The sequence below is a fragment of the Oncorhynchus kisutch genome, linkage group LG1 (genome assembly GCF_002021735.2).
Source record: "Oncorhynchus kisutch isolate 150728-3 linkage group LG1, Okis_V2, whole genome shotgun sequence".
Classification (NCBI taxonomy): Eukaryota; Metazoa; Chordata; class Actinopteri; order Salmoniformes; family Salmonidae; genus Oncorhynchus; species Oncorhynchus kisutch.
The window spans coordinates 65264060-65279003 of NC_034174.2; the positions used below are offsets into that span (position 1 = coordinate 65264060).

Here is a 14944-nt window from a genome sequence, read left to right on the forward strand (position 1 = left end):
AAACACTATGTATAGCTACACATAAATACACACAAACACTATGTATAGCTACACATAAATACACACACACTGTATAGCTACACATAAATACACACAAACACTATGTATAGCTACACATAAATACACACAAACACTATGTATAGCTACACATAAATACACACAAACACTATGTATAGCTACACATAAATACACACAAACACTATGTATAGCTACACATAAATACACACAAACACTATGTATAGCTACACATAAATACACACAAACACGATGTATAGCTACACATAAATACACACAAACACTGTATAGCTACACATAAATACACACAAACACTATGTATAGCTACACAAATACACACAAACACTATGTATAGCTACATAAATACACACACTATGTATAGCTACACATAAATACACACAAACACTGTAATAGCTACACATAAATACACACAAACACTATGTATAGCTACACATAAATACACACAAACACTATGTATAGCTACACATAAATACACACACACTGTATAGCTACACATAAATACACACAGACACTATGTATAGCTACACATAAATACACACAGACACTATGTATAGCTACACATAAATACACACAGACACTATGTATAGCTACACATAAATACACACAGACACTATATAAATACACACAGACACTATGTATAGCTACACATAAATACACACATACACTATGTATAGCTACACATAAATACACACAGACACTATGTAGATTTGCTGTCACTGTTGTATAGACACTTACTCACAGTATAGAAGAAAAACAAATGTGCACTCAGTCACACATACCGTGGCATACCGTGGCAGGGGGATATTTGAAGATTGAAACACACACCAGTGAGGGGAACGTGAGTATGCATATGAGGCTAGAGGGGGAGCGAGGATCTATTGGAAACCCCCCTCGTTCCAAAATCTCTGCCAGACGGGTCTCTGACCCACACACACATTATATACACATTATACACACACTACACATGATACACACACACTACACACACATTAAAGACCCCAGGCTTCAGCGCAGCTCCCCCTGTGAAGTCAAGAGCCCGCTCAAACAGAATGGCTAACACTCCCACGTCACTGCCAGCTCCTACAACACACACACACACACACGCGCGCGCTTAAGAGTCCATTGGCGTCAGAGCTGAGGCTCACATACGCATGCATTGCTCTCTCCCCTTTTAACCATCCCATTCTGCCATCCTCTTAAGTTGAGAGACTAAAAGATCAGGGCTGCCCTCATTCATTCTCCTGCCTCTGGGGAGATGGACAGACTGAGAAAAGAGAAGGGGAGGGAGGGGGTACGTTAGAGTGCGAGAGAGACCGGTAGGTTAGAGAGGGAGGAGTAGGAGGGTGGAGAGTGAGACTGAGGGAGTGAGAAAGGAGAGTAAAGAAACAGAGGAGTAAAAATTATAGAGGGTTGAGAGTGGTGGAGAGAAGAGAGGGACAACAAAGACAGGGAAGAAGAGAGCCGGGGAACAGAGACGGGGAAGAAGAGAGCCGGGGAACAGAGACAGGGAAGAAGAGAGCCGGGGAACAGAGACAGGGAAGAAGAGAGCCGGGGAACAGAGACGGGGAAGAAGAGAGCCGGGGAACAGAGAGCCGGGGAAGAAGAGAGCCGGGGAAGAAGAGAGCCGGGGAAGAAGAGAGCCGGGGAAGAAGAGAGCCGGGGAAGAAGAGAGCCGGGGAAGAAGAGAGCCGGGGAAGAAGAGAGCCGGGGAAGAAGAGAGCCGGGGAAGAAGAGAGCCGGGGAAGAAGAGAGCCGGGGAAGAAGAGAGCCGGGGAAGAAGAGAGCCGGGGAAGAAGAGAGCCGGGGAAGAAGAGAGCCGGGGAAGAAGAGAGCCGGGGCCGGGGAACAGAGACTGGGAAGAAGAGAGACTGGGAAGAAGAGAGACTGGGAAGAAGCGAGCCGGGGAAGAAGAGAGCCGGGGAACAGAGCCGGGGAACAGAGCCGGGGAAGAAGAGAGCCGGGGAAGAAGAGAGCCGGGGAAGAAGAGAGCCGGGGAAGAAGAGAGCCGGGGAAGAAGAGAGCCGGGGAAGAAGAGAGCCGGGGAAGAAGAGAGCCGGGGAAGAAGAGAGCCGGGGAAGAAGAGAGCCGGGGAAGAAGAGAGCCGGGGAAGAAGAGAGCCGGGGAAGAAGAGAGCCGGGGAAGAAGAGAGCCGGGGAAGAAGAGAGCCGGGGAAAACTGATTGAAGTCTGTTTTTTTCTGTTTTATTTGTTATGAAATACGTGATGAGTTTGCTGAAAGCAACAATACAAGGTTTTCCACTCGTGGTATTGAATTTTGCATGGTAGAGAAAACGACACAGACAAGACTAGCTTTTAATGAACCCCTTTTCAGCTTTTGATCAAGTCCAGAGGCAAAGGTCTTGCCAAGGTCTCGCTAGGCTAGATTAAAAACATTTTCTTCCAGTATTTCTTTTGTTATGACTTTATGACATTTTTTTCAATTAGCATTTCTTCTCTGAAATTCCTGACGGTCCACTTAGAGACATTCCAGATAGCCGAAGGACACCTTGACGACACAAGTGATGGTTGTCATGGCTACGTAGCGAGAGCTAGACCTTTAGACAAGGATTGTAATGTGACTGTAGGACTATTGAATAGGGCTCTCACGATCAAATGTTCCAGTCTTTATGGGAGTTACATGAGTGTTTTCATCCAAACTTATCTTTACTATCGTGATACCACAGTCACACACCCATGTAAATATAGACCTTTAGACTTATTTTCATTAATTGATGAAGCCAAATAATATATATGGATTGTGTGGTGTTTGATTCTTGTTTGCTGACTGGTGTCTTCTCCTCCTCTAGGCGTGACACGTCTGGACGACCAGATCTTCATCAACCGTAACCCTGGCGTTCCCTCCGTGGTCAAGTTCCACCCCTTCAACCCCTGCATCGCCGTGGCAGACAAAGACAGCATCTGGTGAGAGACCTATGCGCAACGCCTCAGCTATATTTGAAACACATTATTGACTGTCTCATATGATTCTGTCCCTGTAAATAATGCTCTATTTTGGCCAAAATAGACAAACAGTGCCTTCAGAAACTATTCACACAAGGTGCACTACAGTATATGAGAAATGGAAGTCATTTTGAGATGTGGCCATTGACTGTGTTTGTTTGCTGATCTGAGAGGACTGTATATGTGGAAACAAGCCATATGGTGTGGGTTATTTGTGTTCATCTCTGTGAAAAGAGTTGAAAGTCATCAGAACCAGGTCATTCAGACACATGCTGTAGTGGCAGCCCTGAGAAAAGTCTGTCCCCTATCAGGGCCATGACAGTCCAGTGACACACACAGAGACATAGTTGGCAGTGCTACAGACACTTGGTTGGATGTATAGTGGCTGGAAGTGACTAAAGTGCTGGAAGTGACTGAAGTGTGTTCTGCAGTTTCTGGGACTGGGAGAAGGCAGAGAGGTTGGACTATTTCTACAACGGGAACCCTCGCTACACCCGCATCACAGCTATGGAGTACCTCAACGGACATGACTACTCCCTGCTACTCACTGCTACAGGTCAGACACACACACACCTATACACTGTACACACAGGCAGGTAGCCTAGCGGTTAAAGAGTGTTGGGCCAGTAACCAAAGAGTCGCCGGTTTGAATCACCGAGCCTGAAATCTGCCGCCGTTTATTATATAAAGTATAATATAAACACACACACACACACACACATCTCAAAAATTCGCACATACACCCAGACCTCAATTATCTTGCACAAACATATGCAAGCACACACCCGTAATAAAAATAAAAATAGAACAAATTCCCAAGCAGTCAATCACTTCAGCATCACCCAATCAAACTAAATGCAGAAACTAAATAGACCCCAGTTGCCTCAATTCAAGGACACCATCATTTTGCAGTAAATAAATGTGCATGTTTGCTCTCTCCTGGACCTTGAAGTCTTAATAAGCCTCAAAAGCCTGACTCACATCCTCAGACAGGAACACACACACATTGTTCCCTGGGTGAAAAATGCAGTCTTAAATAATTATAAAAGGAATTAAGTCGGCAGAATTATGTTGAATTGCTGAAGAGCGCCATTCTGTTCACTTTATTTCTCACGTGAAACCAATTATCGCAGGGCTGTGTTAAAATGCTTTGCGGCTCCAACGCCAGTTACAGTAATGTGGTTTTGTCTGTAATTTGAAACATGGTCATTTCACCCTGGTTTGCAGCCCTGTCTGAATACTTTCAAAATGCATCTGTATTTGAAGTTCTTCCCTACCTTGACGTGAAGGGTTGAGCACGAATCCGTCATTACTTCTAGGAAGAGAAGAGTGTACAGAAGTGGTTCAATACTGAACGTTCTGGGATTCTTTGGCAGTCTGTTCAGGAGGACTAGAGAAACAAGACCCTGTTAACACCACCTTGAACTTAGTTTCAGTTTAGTTTGCGCTGCCTTTGTACAATGAGTGGCAGGGAGCATGGTATTATATTTGTGTGTGTGTGTGTGTGTGTAGGCTTGAAAGCAGTGGGAAGGTACCAGGCATGAAGGAGAAGCACAAGCGCATTGTATTGTACATATGAGTTTGTAACGCCTGAGGCTGTAGAGACGAGGTCAAATTGCTTGACAGTTGCTTTGTGTCGACCCGGCGTAAGAACTTGTCCGTTATCTCTTTTGTTCAGAGATGCATGTTAAGGGATAGGATGCCTCCCAAATAGCACCCTATTCCCTGTATAGTGCACCCATAGGGCTCTGGTCAAAAGTAGTGCACTATGTAGGGAATAGGGTGTCGTTTGGGATACAGCCATAGACTGTGCTCCTGTTGTGTTCTTTCAGCACTCTTAGGTCACGTACGCGCTCGAGGCCATAGCGGTTAATGTAAATCCATGTGCACGCGCTTCGTCTCTCATGGGCACAGAGGGGGGACGTGTTTCTGCAAGTGTAAATATGGAAGTTGTTTGCGACCTCTAACCCTGTATGATATCTGTTTTTTTTTTTTCTCTTTACTTTTCCTTCCTTCTTTGTCACCCCCCTTCCTTTCTTTCTCCATCCATCCTCTCCCCCCTCCCTCCCTCTAGATGACGGGGCGTTGCGTATCTGGAAGAACTTTGCGGACCAGCGGAACCCCGAGATGGTGACGGCGTGGCAGGGCCTTTCCGACATGCTCCCCACCACCCGAGGTCAGCCCTCCTCCAGCGCCCACAGTAAAGACCACGCTATTTACCCCCCCTAGACCCCCTCCGTTTATCAGCCTAGACCCTCAGTGTACCTCCCCGTCGGCTTCAGTTTTACCCCCCCGTCCCACCACCACCACACAATACAACCTTTACCCCATTCCCATCCACCCCTCTATCCTAAACCCTCAATCCACCTAGTTCTAGTGTCCACAATCATTCAAGTCCCCCCTCCTCCCCACCCGCTCAGAATTCAGACCCCCATCTCCCCACGTCCCCTTTCCACCAACTCTCCAACCCCTGCATATTTCCAACTCTACATCTGCCATTTGCTTGTCTATGTTCCTCTCCTGTACTTCTCTGACGTGTGATGGTTCAGAGAACTGTAGGCTTATGGATGGCAGGTCCAGGAAATTGGCTACTGAATTTATTCATTCATTTGAGATTGTATCAAATCAACGTTTATTGGTCGCATACACAGTTTAGCAGATGTTATGGTGCAGCAGGGTAGCCTAGTGGTTAGAGTGCTGGACTAGTAACCGAAAGGTTGCAAGTTCAAATCCCCGAGCTGACAAGGTACAAATCTGTCGTTCTGCCCCTGAACAGGCAGTTAACCCACTGTTCCTAGGCCGTCATTGAAAATAAGAATTTGTTCTTAACTGACTTGTCTAGTTAAATAAAGGTCAAATAAAGAAATAGCGGGTGCTGTGAAAGGCTTATGGTTACTAGCTCCTAACAATGCAGTAAAATCTAAAGCAAGAAATGAAGACACGTCGGGATGAATCTAATTAACAACCCACAAAGCACTGGAACAGTAATCCAAATGCAATCTATACGGATGTACACCAGATGAATTTACACCAGATATATGAAGAAGGCTATGTACAGCACTAGATATATTAAGAGTGCACTATGCTAGGTATCCAGTATATAAATAGTATAAACAGTGTAACTGAAATGTACGGTAGAAGAAAAGTGTGTGACTATATACAGGTCAAGGATGAGCTGTTGTCTGACATTCAATACATAGCTGAATCACATTCCATTATTATCTGTGCTGGGTGTGAAGGAGGACAGGCAAGGGAGCTAGCTAGCAGGACGTTAGGTCTGACAGCTCTGTGTCCAATCATGGAATGAGACACACTCATTCTATTCTAATGAGTGCATGTGTGCTCTGACTGACAGTACAGCAGACCACCAGCTGTGTGTGTCCCACCTTAACAAAGATGAGCAGCGTCCCTGCTCAGGGTGCCTGCTGAGAGGTGACACAGTTAACTAGCGTCACAGGGAGAGCTGTCATACACACACACACACACATCCCTGAAGATTTCAGAGTAGGGCAGATATCACAGTCAACAACAAGGTATTCAACAATCAGGATTTCGCAGGGTAACTAACCACCACTTCACCTTGGAGGTAGAGGGGGGTAGAGATGGTCTGCACAGCTCAAGCTTGCGTTGGTACAGCTGGCACACTTGCAATGAACAGATGCCATCGTGAGATCATCGTTGGCACCGATTGTAACTGCCTCAGAAGCACGCACACACACACATTCCAAATCTTCCCCACCTCCATAACACACGCTCTCCCCTCCATCCAGTAATGACTTGTCGGGCGCTATTCCTCCTCATTTTGTCTCATTTCATTGAGATCCTCCAACTCTGTCTTGCTACTTTGCTGCTACGTTGACTTTGGTTGGTTTTATGTTCATCTTCCTCTAGCAGAACAAGGCTGCCAGCTCCCCGACACTGTAATAGTTGGTGTTAATTGTATCACTATGCTATATGCAGTTAGTCCTGTTGTATTGCAGAACACACACATTCACACTTATAAACTGTGTTCAAAACATGCTCTTTCCACGACAGACTGACCAGGTGAAAGCTAAGATCCCTTATTGATGTCACTTGTTAAATCCACTTCAATCAGTGTAGATGAAGGGGAGGAGGCAGGTTAAAGAAGGATTTTCAAACCTTGAGACATGGATTGTGTGTCAATCGGAGGGTGAATGGGCAAAACAAAAGATATAAGTGCCTTTGAACGGGGTATGGTTGTAGTTGCCAAGCGCACTGGTTTGAGTGTGTCAAGAACTGCAATGCTGCTGGGTTTTTTCACATAACAGTTTCCAGTGTGTATCAAGAATGGTCCACCACCCAAAGGACATCCAGCCAACTTGACACAACTGTGGGAAGCATTAGAGTCACCATGGGCAACCATCCCTGTTGAACACTTCCAACACCTTGTAGAGTCCATGCCCCGACGAATTTAGGCTGTTCTGAGGGTTAAAGGGAGTGAAACTCAATATTTGGAAGGTGTTCCTAATGTTTTGTACACTCGGTTTACACACATGCGTACGTACACACACATTCATTCAACGAGGTGTGCACAAACACTCGTCTTCCCTGTGGTACAGGGGATTTAGACTCCTCTGCCCTCTAGGCTTTTAGATGAGATATGACTTGCATCCGAAATGGAACCCTATTCCCTATATAGTGCACTACTTTTGGCCAAGGCCGTAGGGTGCATATATGATTTAAGATGGAGTGTAGCTATCTGGAGCCTGTTTTTAAATGCACAGCCAGTAGTTGAGTAGTGGAATATCTCTCTCTCATAGTTTTTGATCGGGGTGTATCAGCGGTATTAATTTGGAAGATTTCATGTTGGGTAAACTGCAGCCTTGTTGTTCCGCTTCTCATTGTGTGTGTGGCTGTGTGCGCTTATGTGTCTATCTATCTGTCTGTGTGGGATTCAAATTCGCACAAACAAAAACACAGAGAGCGTGCGTGTGTGTGTCCGTGCATGCGGGGGTCCTTGCTAACAGTGTGAGGTGCTGGGGCTGATGTGCTTCTGACTCTCCTTCCCTCATCTCCCTGCCTCCTCCTTTCTGCTCCTCCCCTCGCAGGTCTGGCCAGGCGGGTCTCCATCTGTCTGGACAGGAGTAAGGGACAGGGAGGTGAGTGCTGCCGTCGTCTTTTCCTCTCGTCTGACTCAGTGTGCTGCACAAACCCCAGCAGTCTGCCCCTGCACTACTACTTCCTCCTGTAGCCTGATCCGCCCCCCTCCCAGGCCTCCCTTTCGTCAGTATCCCTCTCTCCACAGGCCAAAGCTGGTACCGTGTCTTCCTACCAGTGGTCATGTACAAAACAGACATGAAGGGGGTTGAACTCTGCCCAGACGACTAGTTTTAACTAAGCTTTTACACGCAAAGTTAAATGCAGGTATATTAACAACTCAGATTTGTCTTTTTAGTTTTTATGAATTGTGTGCTTGTTTTACCCTGATAATAAAAACAGTTTGTGTCGACGTAGTTAGAGCAATGCTTCAGCTCCGATGTGAATGTGCCGTTTCTGGTTCTATCGGCCTCGGTATCGTTGCAGGGTTGGAATTACAGGAGTTCCAGTGGGAGTAGTGTACTAATCAGGGAACCCACATTAGTCTTACAACTGTCATCACGGCACCCCCATATGGGTTATAACATGATTGAGGATGCCCTGAAAAATAATCTACAGTGTATAATTAGAGGCCTGCTGGTAATGTGGGATGTTGATAGTAGAAATAATGGACCTCCTTCCTCTAGCCCTGAGGCCCTTACTCCAGACTCTACAGTACCAATGATTAGTTCCCTCCACAGCCAAGCAAGGGGCCTTAAAACTGTCTTCATCCAGACTTGGGTTTTTCCTCTGCAGCTGAATTGGCATGTAATGTGTGTCAGAGAGAAGACCATAGAGATTGGGAAGGAGGGTAGAGAGAGATGGAAGGGATAGGGAGAGAGAGGCGAGAAAGTGATGGATTGACCGAGAGAGAGATATGAGAAGGGGGGAAGAGAGAGGGAGAGCCTGCCTCCCTGTTTGGGTGCTGTTTATTTTCTATCTGTTGTGGAGCAGCGCCGTCTCCCTCTCAGCCCTCATTACACCCTATGGAGTTATCATTAGTGTTTGTTTAGCATTCCGGAGAGGGAGACCCACATCGACTTCCCGTCCACACAGACAGAGCGCAGACCTAATTAAGTTCTCAGGCAAATGTCGTTTATAACATCTTGCGCTCTCCCCCGTCTCTCATTCTCTCTCTCTCTCTCTCTCTCTCTCTCTCTCTCTCTCTCTCTCTCTCTCTCTCTCTCTCTCTCTCGTCTATCGCTCCCCTCAACTCTCATTCTCCTGCAGCAGCTTGAGGAAGTTTTCTTTTTCTCTGACTAGACTGGGGAAGTTTGAGTGAAAGTAGGGCAGTCCTGGGGCTGTCCTACTCCACATACACTGGATGGCTGGAGGCTTGTTAAAAAGGCCTCTGGGAGTTCGTGGCTGGGAGATGTAGGACTAAAAAAGGATACGTCCACAGAGCGAGAGGAACAGAGGGGGGCGGACAGATAGACAGAGAGAGGGACTGGGAGAGGGACTGGGAGAGGGACAAACTAAAACAGGGTGAATATGAGAGAAGGCTCAGATGTCTCAACGACTCTGGACCCAAAGTTTTTAGTCATCACTGCTCTAATACTCAGACTCCCTTAGTCTGTAATACAGGTTCAATACAGGTTCCACTCTAGAGTTGTTTGTCTCTCGTCAGCTCACAGGTCAACTAGCCTAGCGCCAGAAGCCTAATCAACTACCGGTGCCCGTGTCCATCAAATCAACCCCATCCGTGGTGACGCCCTCATCGTTAACTACAGGCTTGTGCAGCGTAGTCCTAGTTAATTCCATCACCGGGGTCCTGGAGGACACTTTCAAAGCAAACACGATTAAAGGAATAAAAGAGAGAGAGGAGGGAAGTTGAAGTCGGGGCGCAGTCTTTAATAAACTGCGGCGTGTGTGAGAGCTAGTCCATCAACAGGTGATAATGGTGTGGATTGAGAATGCAGAGGCAGTGCTAGTCTCCTAGAGAGAAATAATGAGTGATGGGAATATGAAGTGAGACTGAGGGATATGTAAGGAGAGCTATAGAGAAGGGTATTAGGGAAGAGAGCCAGGGGCAGAATGAGTAGTGGAATGGGGCTATCGTAGCCACTGGAGACTGCTAACGCTAGTTTATGCGAACACTAGCTGTAGGGATAACCTAATTGCGCTTGCAGCTAGCATCTATACGCACCAGCAACACCCACGCACAGGCAGCCCCAGAATATCCATTCCATTATACAGTATGCTAATGCTAACTAAATCATTAGCCGCCTTTGTAGTCGTTATTAAGGAGAACAATGGGCCTCCAGCACTACCTCAAATACACTCCCTCAGTCAGGCATCTCCATCTATAATGTGGCTATTGATATATGTGTGGACTTCTAAGATCCCTGGTTATGCTGCTGATTCTCTCATTTTAGGGAAGTTGAGACATAGTCTGTGTAAGAACTCAATGCGTTGACCCTGATGTGACCTTTCAGCGCCTGAGAGATGTTTTTGATTGGAGTTTGTTACGGTTGAACTGTATGGAGGGAGTGAAGAGAAAAGAGAGGTGTCAGAGTGGGAGGAGAATAAAGATGGGATGGGAAGAATGAGAGATGGGGTGGACCGTTTTGTTCCCTTATTTTCCTGACATTGGGTTCAGTCAGTGTGTTGGCTTGTAAGCAGGGGATGGAACCGGTTCAGGGAACAAATCCGAAAACTCAAAAGAATGATGCTTTTTTGAGGGACGGAAACAGAACCCGGAACGAAAGTGATCTCTAGTGTTCAGGAACATAAGCATTATTTTAAAAGCATGAGAACCGCTTAACAACATTCGCTTTTTTTTGTCTGCCAGCTAGTTTTCTAGGTAAGGTTGTGAGGCCGGCCGGTTGGACTTACTGCCAAATTCTCTAAAATTGTACTTTCTTCTGGTTTGAACCGGTTCCGAACTTTATTATGCTGGTCAGAACATTGGGATGGAGCAAAAAAAAATGTGCTTATGTTCATAACGAAACGATTGGAAATATTTGGAGTTTCCAACCCTTGCTTGTGAGCATTGACTTTAGTACTATCTGCCTGGAATAGTTAAAGTTATAATAAACAAGATTAGGGTTTCTCTACTGCACTCTCTTCCTCTCCCTCTTTCCTCATCAACAAGAGATGGGAATTTCTCACTAACACAGAGCTCCAGACTTCAAAGGAATGCCTCATCTCCCTCAGTCTCTGGTCTCTGAATGGGGCCAGTCGTTCTGTGTGTGTGTGTGTACGCGTGTGTGTACGCGTGTGTGTACGCGTGTGTACGCGTGTGTGTGTGTACGCGTGTGTGTAATGGGGGAATCACAGATGTTCGTGTGTGTGTGTCCCAGCTCTGTGGGTGGCTGAGTACACTCTGAAGTGTTCCCCCACTCGTCTGCATGTGAGCCAGAGCTAGCTAACAGCCCGCGTAGCTGTGACGCCAGAGCTAGCTAACAGCCCGCGTAGCTGTGACGCCAGAGCTAGCTAACAGCCCGCGTAGCTGTGACGCCAGAGCTAGCCCGCTCACTGCAGCCTGCCAGTAGTAACATCTGGTAGAGCAGTTGGTCTTTTATTTTTATTTTTTGACCCCCTATTTTTGCCTCCTTGTCTCATCGCTGAAACTCCCCAACAGGCTCCCCAACGGGCTCAGGAGGCGAAGGTGGAGTCATGCGTCCTCCGAAACCTGACTCACCAAACCGTGCTCCTTAACACCCGCCTGCTAAACCCGAAAGCCAGCCGCACCAATGTGTTGGAGGAAACACCGTTCACCTGACGACCAAGGTCAAGCCTGCAGGCGCCTGGCCTGCCACAAGGAGACGATAGCGTGCAATGAGCCAAGTAAAGCCCCCCCCCCCCCCCCCCCAAGAGGAGTAGGTATTTTAATCTCAGCCTGTTGTGAGTCACAGGGTTGGCAGCCGCCTCAAAGTTTTTTGGTTTCTTCCAAATCGACCCCTAGCCCCCTAACCTTAGGGTTGGATAGGTGTTGGTGATATCCTGACGTCTGATGACAGTGACCCTTCATTAGACCCACAATTGACTCAGATGGTGTGTTTCCTGTTTACATCCACCAGTCTGAGTGTGTCAGAACTTTTGGCAGATTACATCATGACCCATGCTCAGCTGGTAGATCATGCCCCCGTGTCCCGGGCATTGACAGCTGGGTCTTTGTCAATGGTGTTTCCGCCTGTGTGTGTTCCCTTGTATCTTTCTGTCTGTGTGTGTTACTAACCAGAGTCCTCTCTTAGGTGCAGGCATGGTGGTGGACTGGGAGCAGGAGACGGGGCTGCTGATGACGTCTGGAGACGTGAGGGTCATCAGGATCTGGGACACAGAGAGGGAGATGAAGGTTCAGGTGAAGGGAAACACACTGAACATAACTAACCCGTTTATCAACGATGTTGTTTTGAAATGTCACAAGTGCCTCTGCACATCCATGATTTCTCAGGTGACACATCTCAAATCCTTTCTTCAAGTCTTGACCAATAGGTCCATTGGGAGCATTATGACAATCTGTGGAAGTGTGGGTAATTTGTTGTGGCAAGCCTAAATAAGTTCAGGAGTACAAATGTGCTCAACAAGTCCAATAATAAGTTGCGTAGACTCTGTGTGCAATAGTGTTTTACATGATTTTTGAATGACTGCGTTCTCTGTACCCCACACATACAATTATCAGTTGAGCAGTGAATTTCAAACACATATTCAACCACTAAGACCAGGGAAGTTTTCCAATGCCTCGCAAAGAAGGGCACCTATTGGTAGATGGGTAAAAAAAAAAAAAAACAGACCTATCCCTTTGATTATGGTGAAATGATTAATTACACTTTGGATGGTGTATCAATAAACTTAGTCACTACAAAGATACAGGCTAACTTCCTAACTCAGTTGCCGGAGAGGAAGGAAACCGCACAGGGATTTCACCCTGAGTCCAATGGTGACTTTAAAACAGTTAGTTGAATAGTTGTGATAGTAGAAAACTGAGAATGGATCAACAACATTGTAGTTACTCCACAATACCAACATAAATGAAAGTGAAAAGAAGGAAGCCTGTACAGAATAATGGGTGAGAAAAATATGTTTTTAATCCAGTTTGAATTCAGGCGGTAACATAACAAAATGCAGAATAATTCCAGGGGTATGAATACTTTCTGAAGGCACTGAATGCATCCTGATATTCAGCACCTGGCTCAACATTATCGGTTGTATTTCCATTCAACTTGTTAACCCTTTATTTGAGAGACAGTAGTATGGTAGGTATGCGAGCCCTGCCCTGTCTCTGGCTGTATTGATGGCAGAGCCCAGACGGCATTCTCCATCAGTCAGCTGTAGACGTGATTGATCGAGTTGTTAGCCAGTTACTCAATGTTTAATGAGCGCCGTGACAACCACAACGTTTGTTATGTCACGGCAACGACTATGTAATTACGTTTTTTTCCCCCCACATTGCTTGAACTAATTGTGTGTGTGTGTGTCTACCAGGACATCCCAACGGGGGCAGACAGCTGTGTGACTTGCCTATCATGTGACTCACAGCGGTCTCTCATCGCAGCGGGGCTGGGCGATGGCTCGGTCCGCCTCTATGACAGGAGAATGGGCGCCAACGAGTGGTGAGTGTTCTCACTCGCAAACACAGACGCACACTTTTAATGCTGCCTCCACACTGACTTTCATAAAGGCTTCAACAATGAGAATCATCCCTGCATGCACACGAACCTGGTCACATTATTCTGTCTAAAATGTGACTTGAGATAAATGTGAATGGGCTTCTATTCTTCCTAATTCATTTCTAATCATAGGGCTTCTTATTCCCAGTAGAACAAAGAGAAGCTGTGTGTCTTAATGTTTTATGAAACTCCCATTAGCATCAGATATATTTTATCCCCTTAATTATCATCAGACACAATGTAAAATCGTATGTGCAAAGCAAAATAGGTAACGCTGTTAATCTTTTTTTTCTTACGTCATCTCATATACACTTACCGGACAGTTTATTAGGTACACCAATCTAGTACTGGGTCGGACTCTCCTTTGCCACCAAAACAACCTAAATTCTTCGGGGCTTTCTCCAAGACGTCGGAAAACGCTCCACACGCAGATTGGACGTCAGTACGTTCTGATGCTGTATTGGGTTGAGATCTGGGGACTACACAGGCCACTCAAGTAAACTGAACTTGCTGTCATGCTCCAGGCAATGTTTTTCCACTCCACGATTGTCTAGTCTTGGTCACGTGCCCACTTCTTCTTGTTTTTAGCTGATAGGAGTGGAACCCGGTGTGGTCGTCTGCTGCAATAGCCCATCCGTGACAAGGATCGACGAGTTGTACGTTCTGAGATGCTGTTTGGCACACCACTGCTGTACTGCGCCATTATTTATTTGTCTGTTTGTGGGCCCGCCTGTTAGCTTGCACGGTTCTTGCCATTCTCATTCGAACTCATCAACAAGCTGTTTTCGCCAACAGGACTGCCACAGAATGGGTGTTTTTTGTTTGTCGCTCCATTCTCAGTAAACCCTAGACACTGTTGTGCGTGAAAAACCGTTTCTGAGATACAGGAGCGTCTGGCACCGACGATCATAACATGCTTAGAGTCGCTTAGGTCACTTGTTTTTCCCCATTCTGACGTTCAACCAAACAGTAACTGAATGTCTTGATGCCTGTCTGCCTGCTTTATATAGCGAGTCACAGCCACTTGACTGACTGTCTGTAGGAGCGATCTAGTTTCATGAACGGTGTGGTGTACCTAATAAACTGGCGGTTTATTTGAAGACTCATATCACTGATTTCTGCTGTATTCTCACCTGGAAGCTCCCAGCTCTCCTGCCACATCCTGTGTCCACACGGTCGTGCGCAACTTCAGCCAAAAATGTTTTAGTTCATCCCCAAAGAGAAAACAGGGCAATTAAG

General features: G+C 46.3%; 1 protein-coding gene across 7 annotated transcripts in view; it reads left to right on the forward strand.

The window, feature by feature from the left end:
- Window positions 1-14944, forward strand: part of LOC109889410 (regulatory-associated protein of mTOR) — a 178069-nt gene that overhangs the window by 158683 nt on the left and 4442 nt on the right. For 2 of the 7 annotated variants that reach the window (XM_031829912.1, XM_031829918.1), the window contains exons 27-32: window positions 2843-2957; window positions 3428-3552; window positions 5071-5196; window positions 8066-8116; window positions 12290-12396; window positions 13521-13648. In XM_031829912.1, coding sequence (XP_031685772.1) covers window positions 2843-2957; window positions 3428-3552; window positions 5071-5196; window positions 8066-8116; window positions 12290-12396; window positions 13521-13648 — 652 coding nt within the window. The remainder of the gene's footprint in view (window positions 1-2842; window positions 2958-3427; window positions 3553-5070; window positions 5197-8065; window positions 8117-12289; window positions 12397-13520; window positions 13649-14944) is intronic. The other 5 variants (XM_031829914.1, XM_031829930.1, XM_031829938.1 and 2 more) reach the window with 3 other exon arrangements.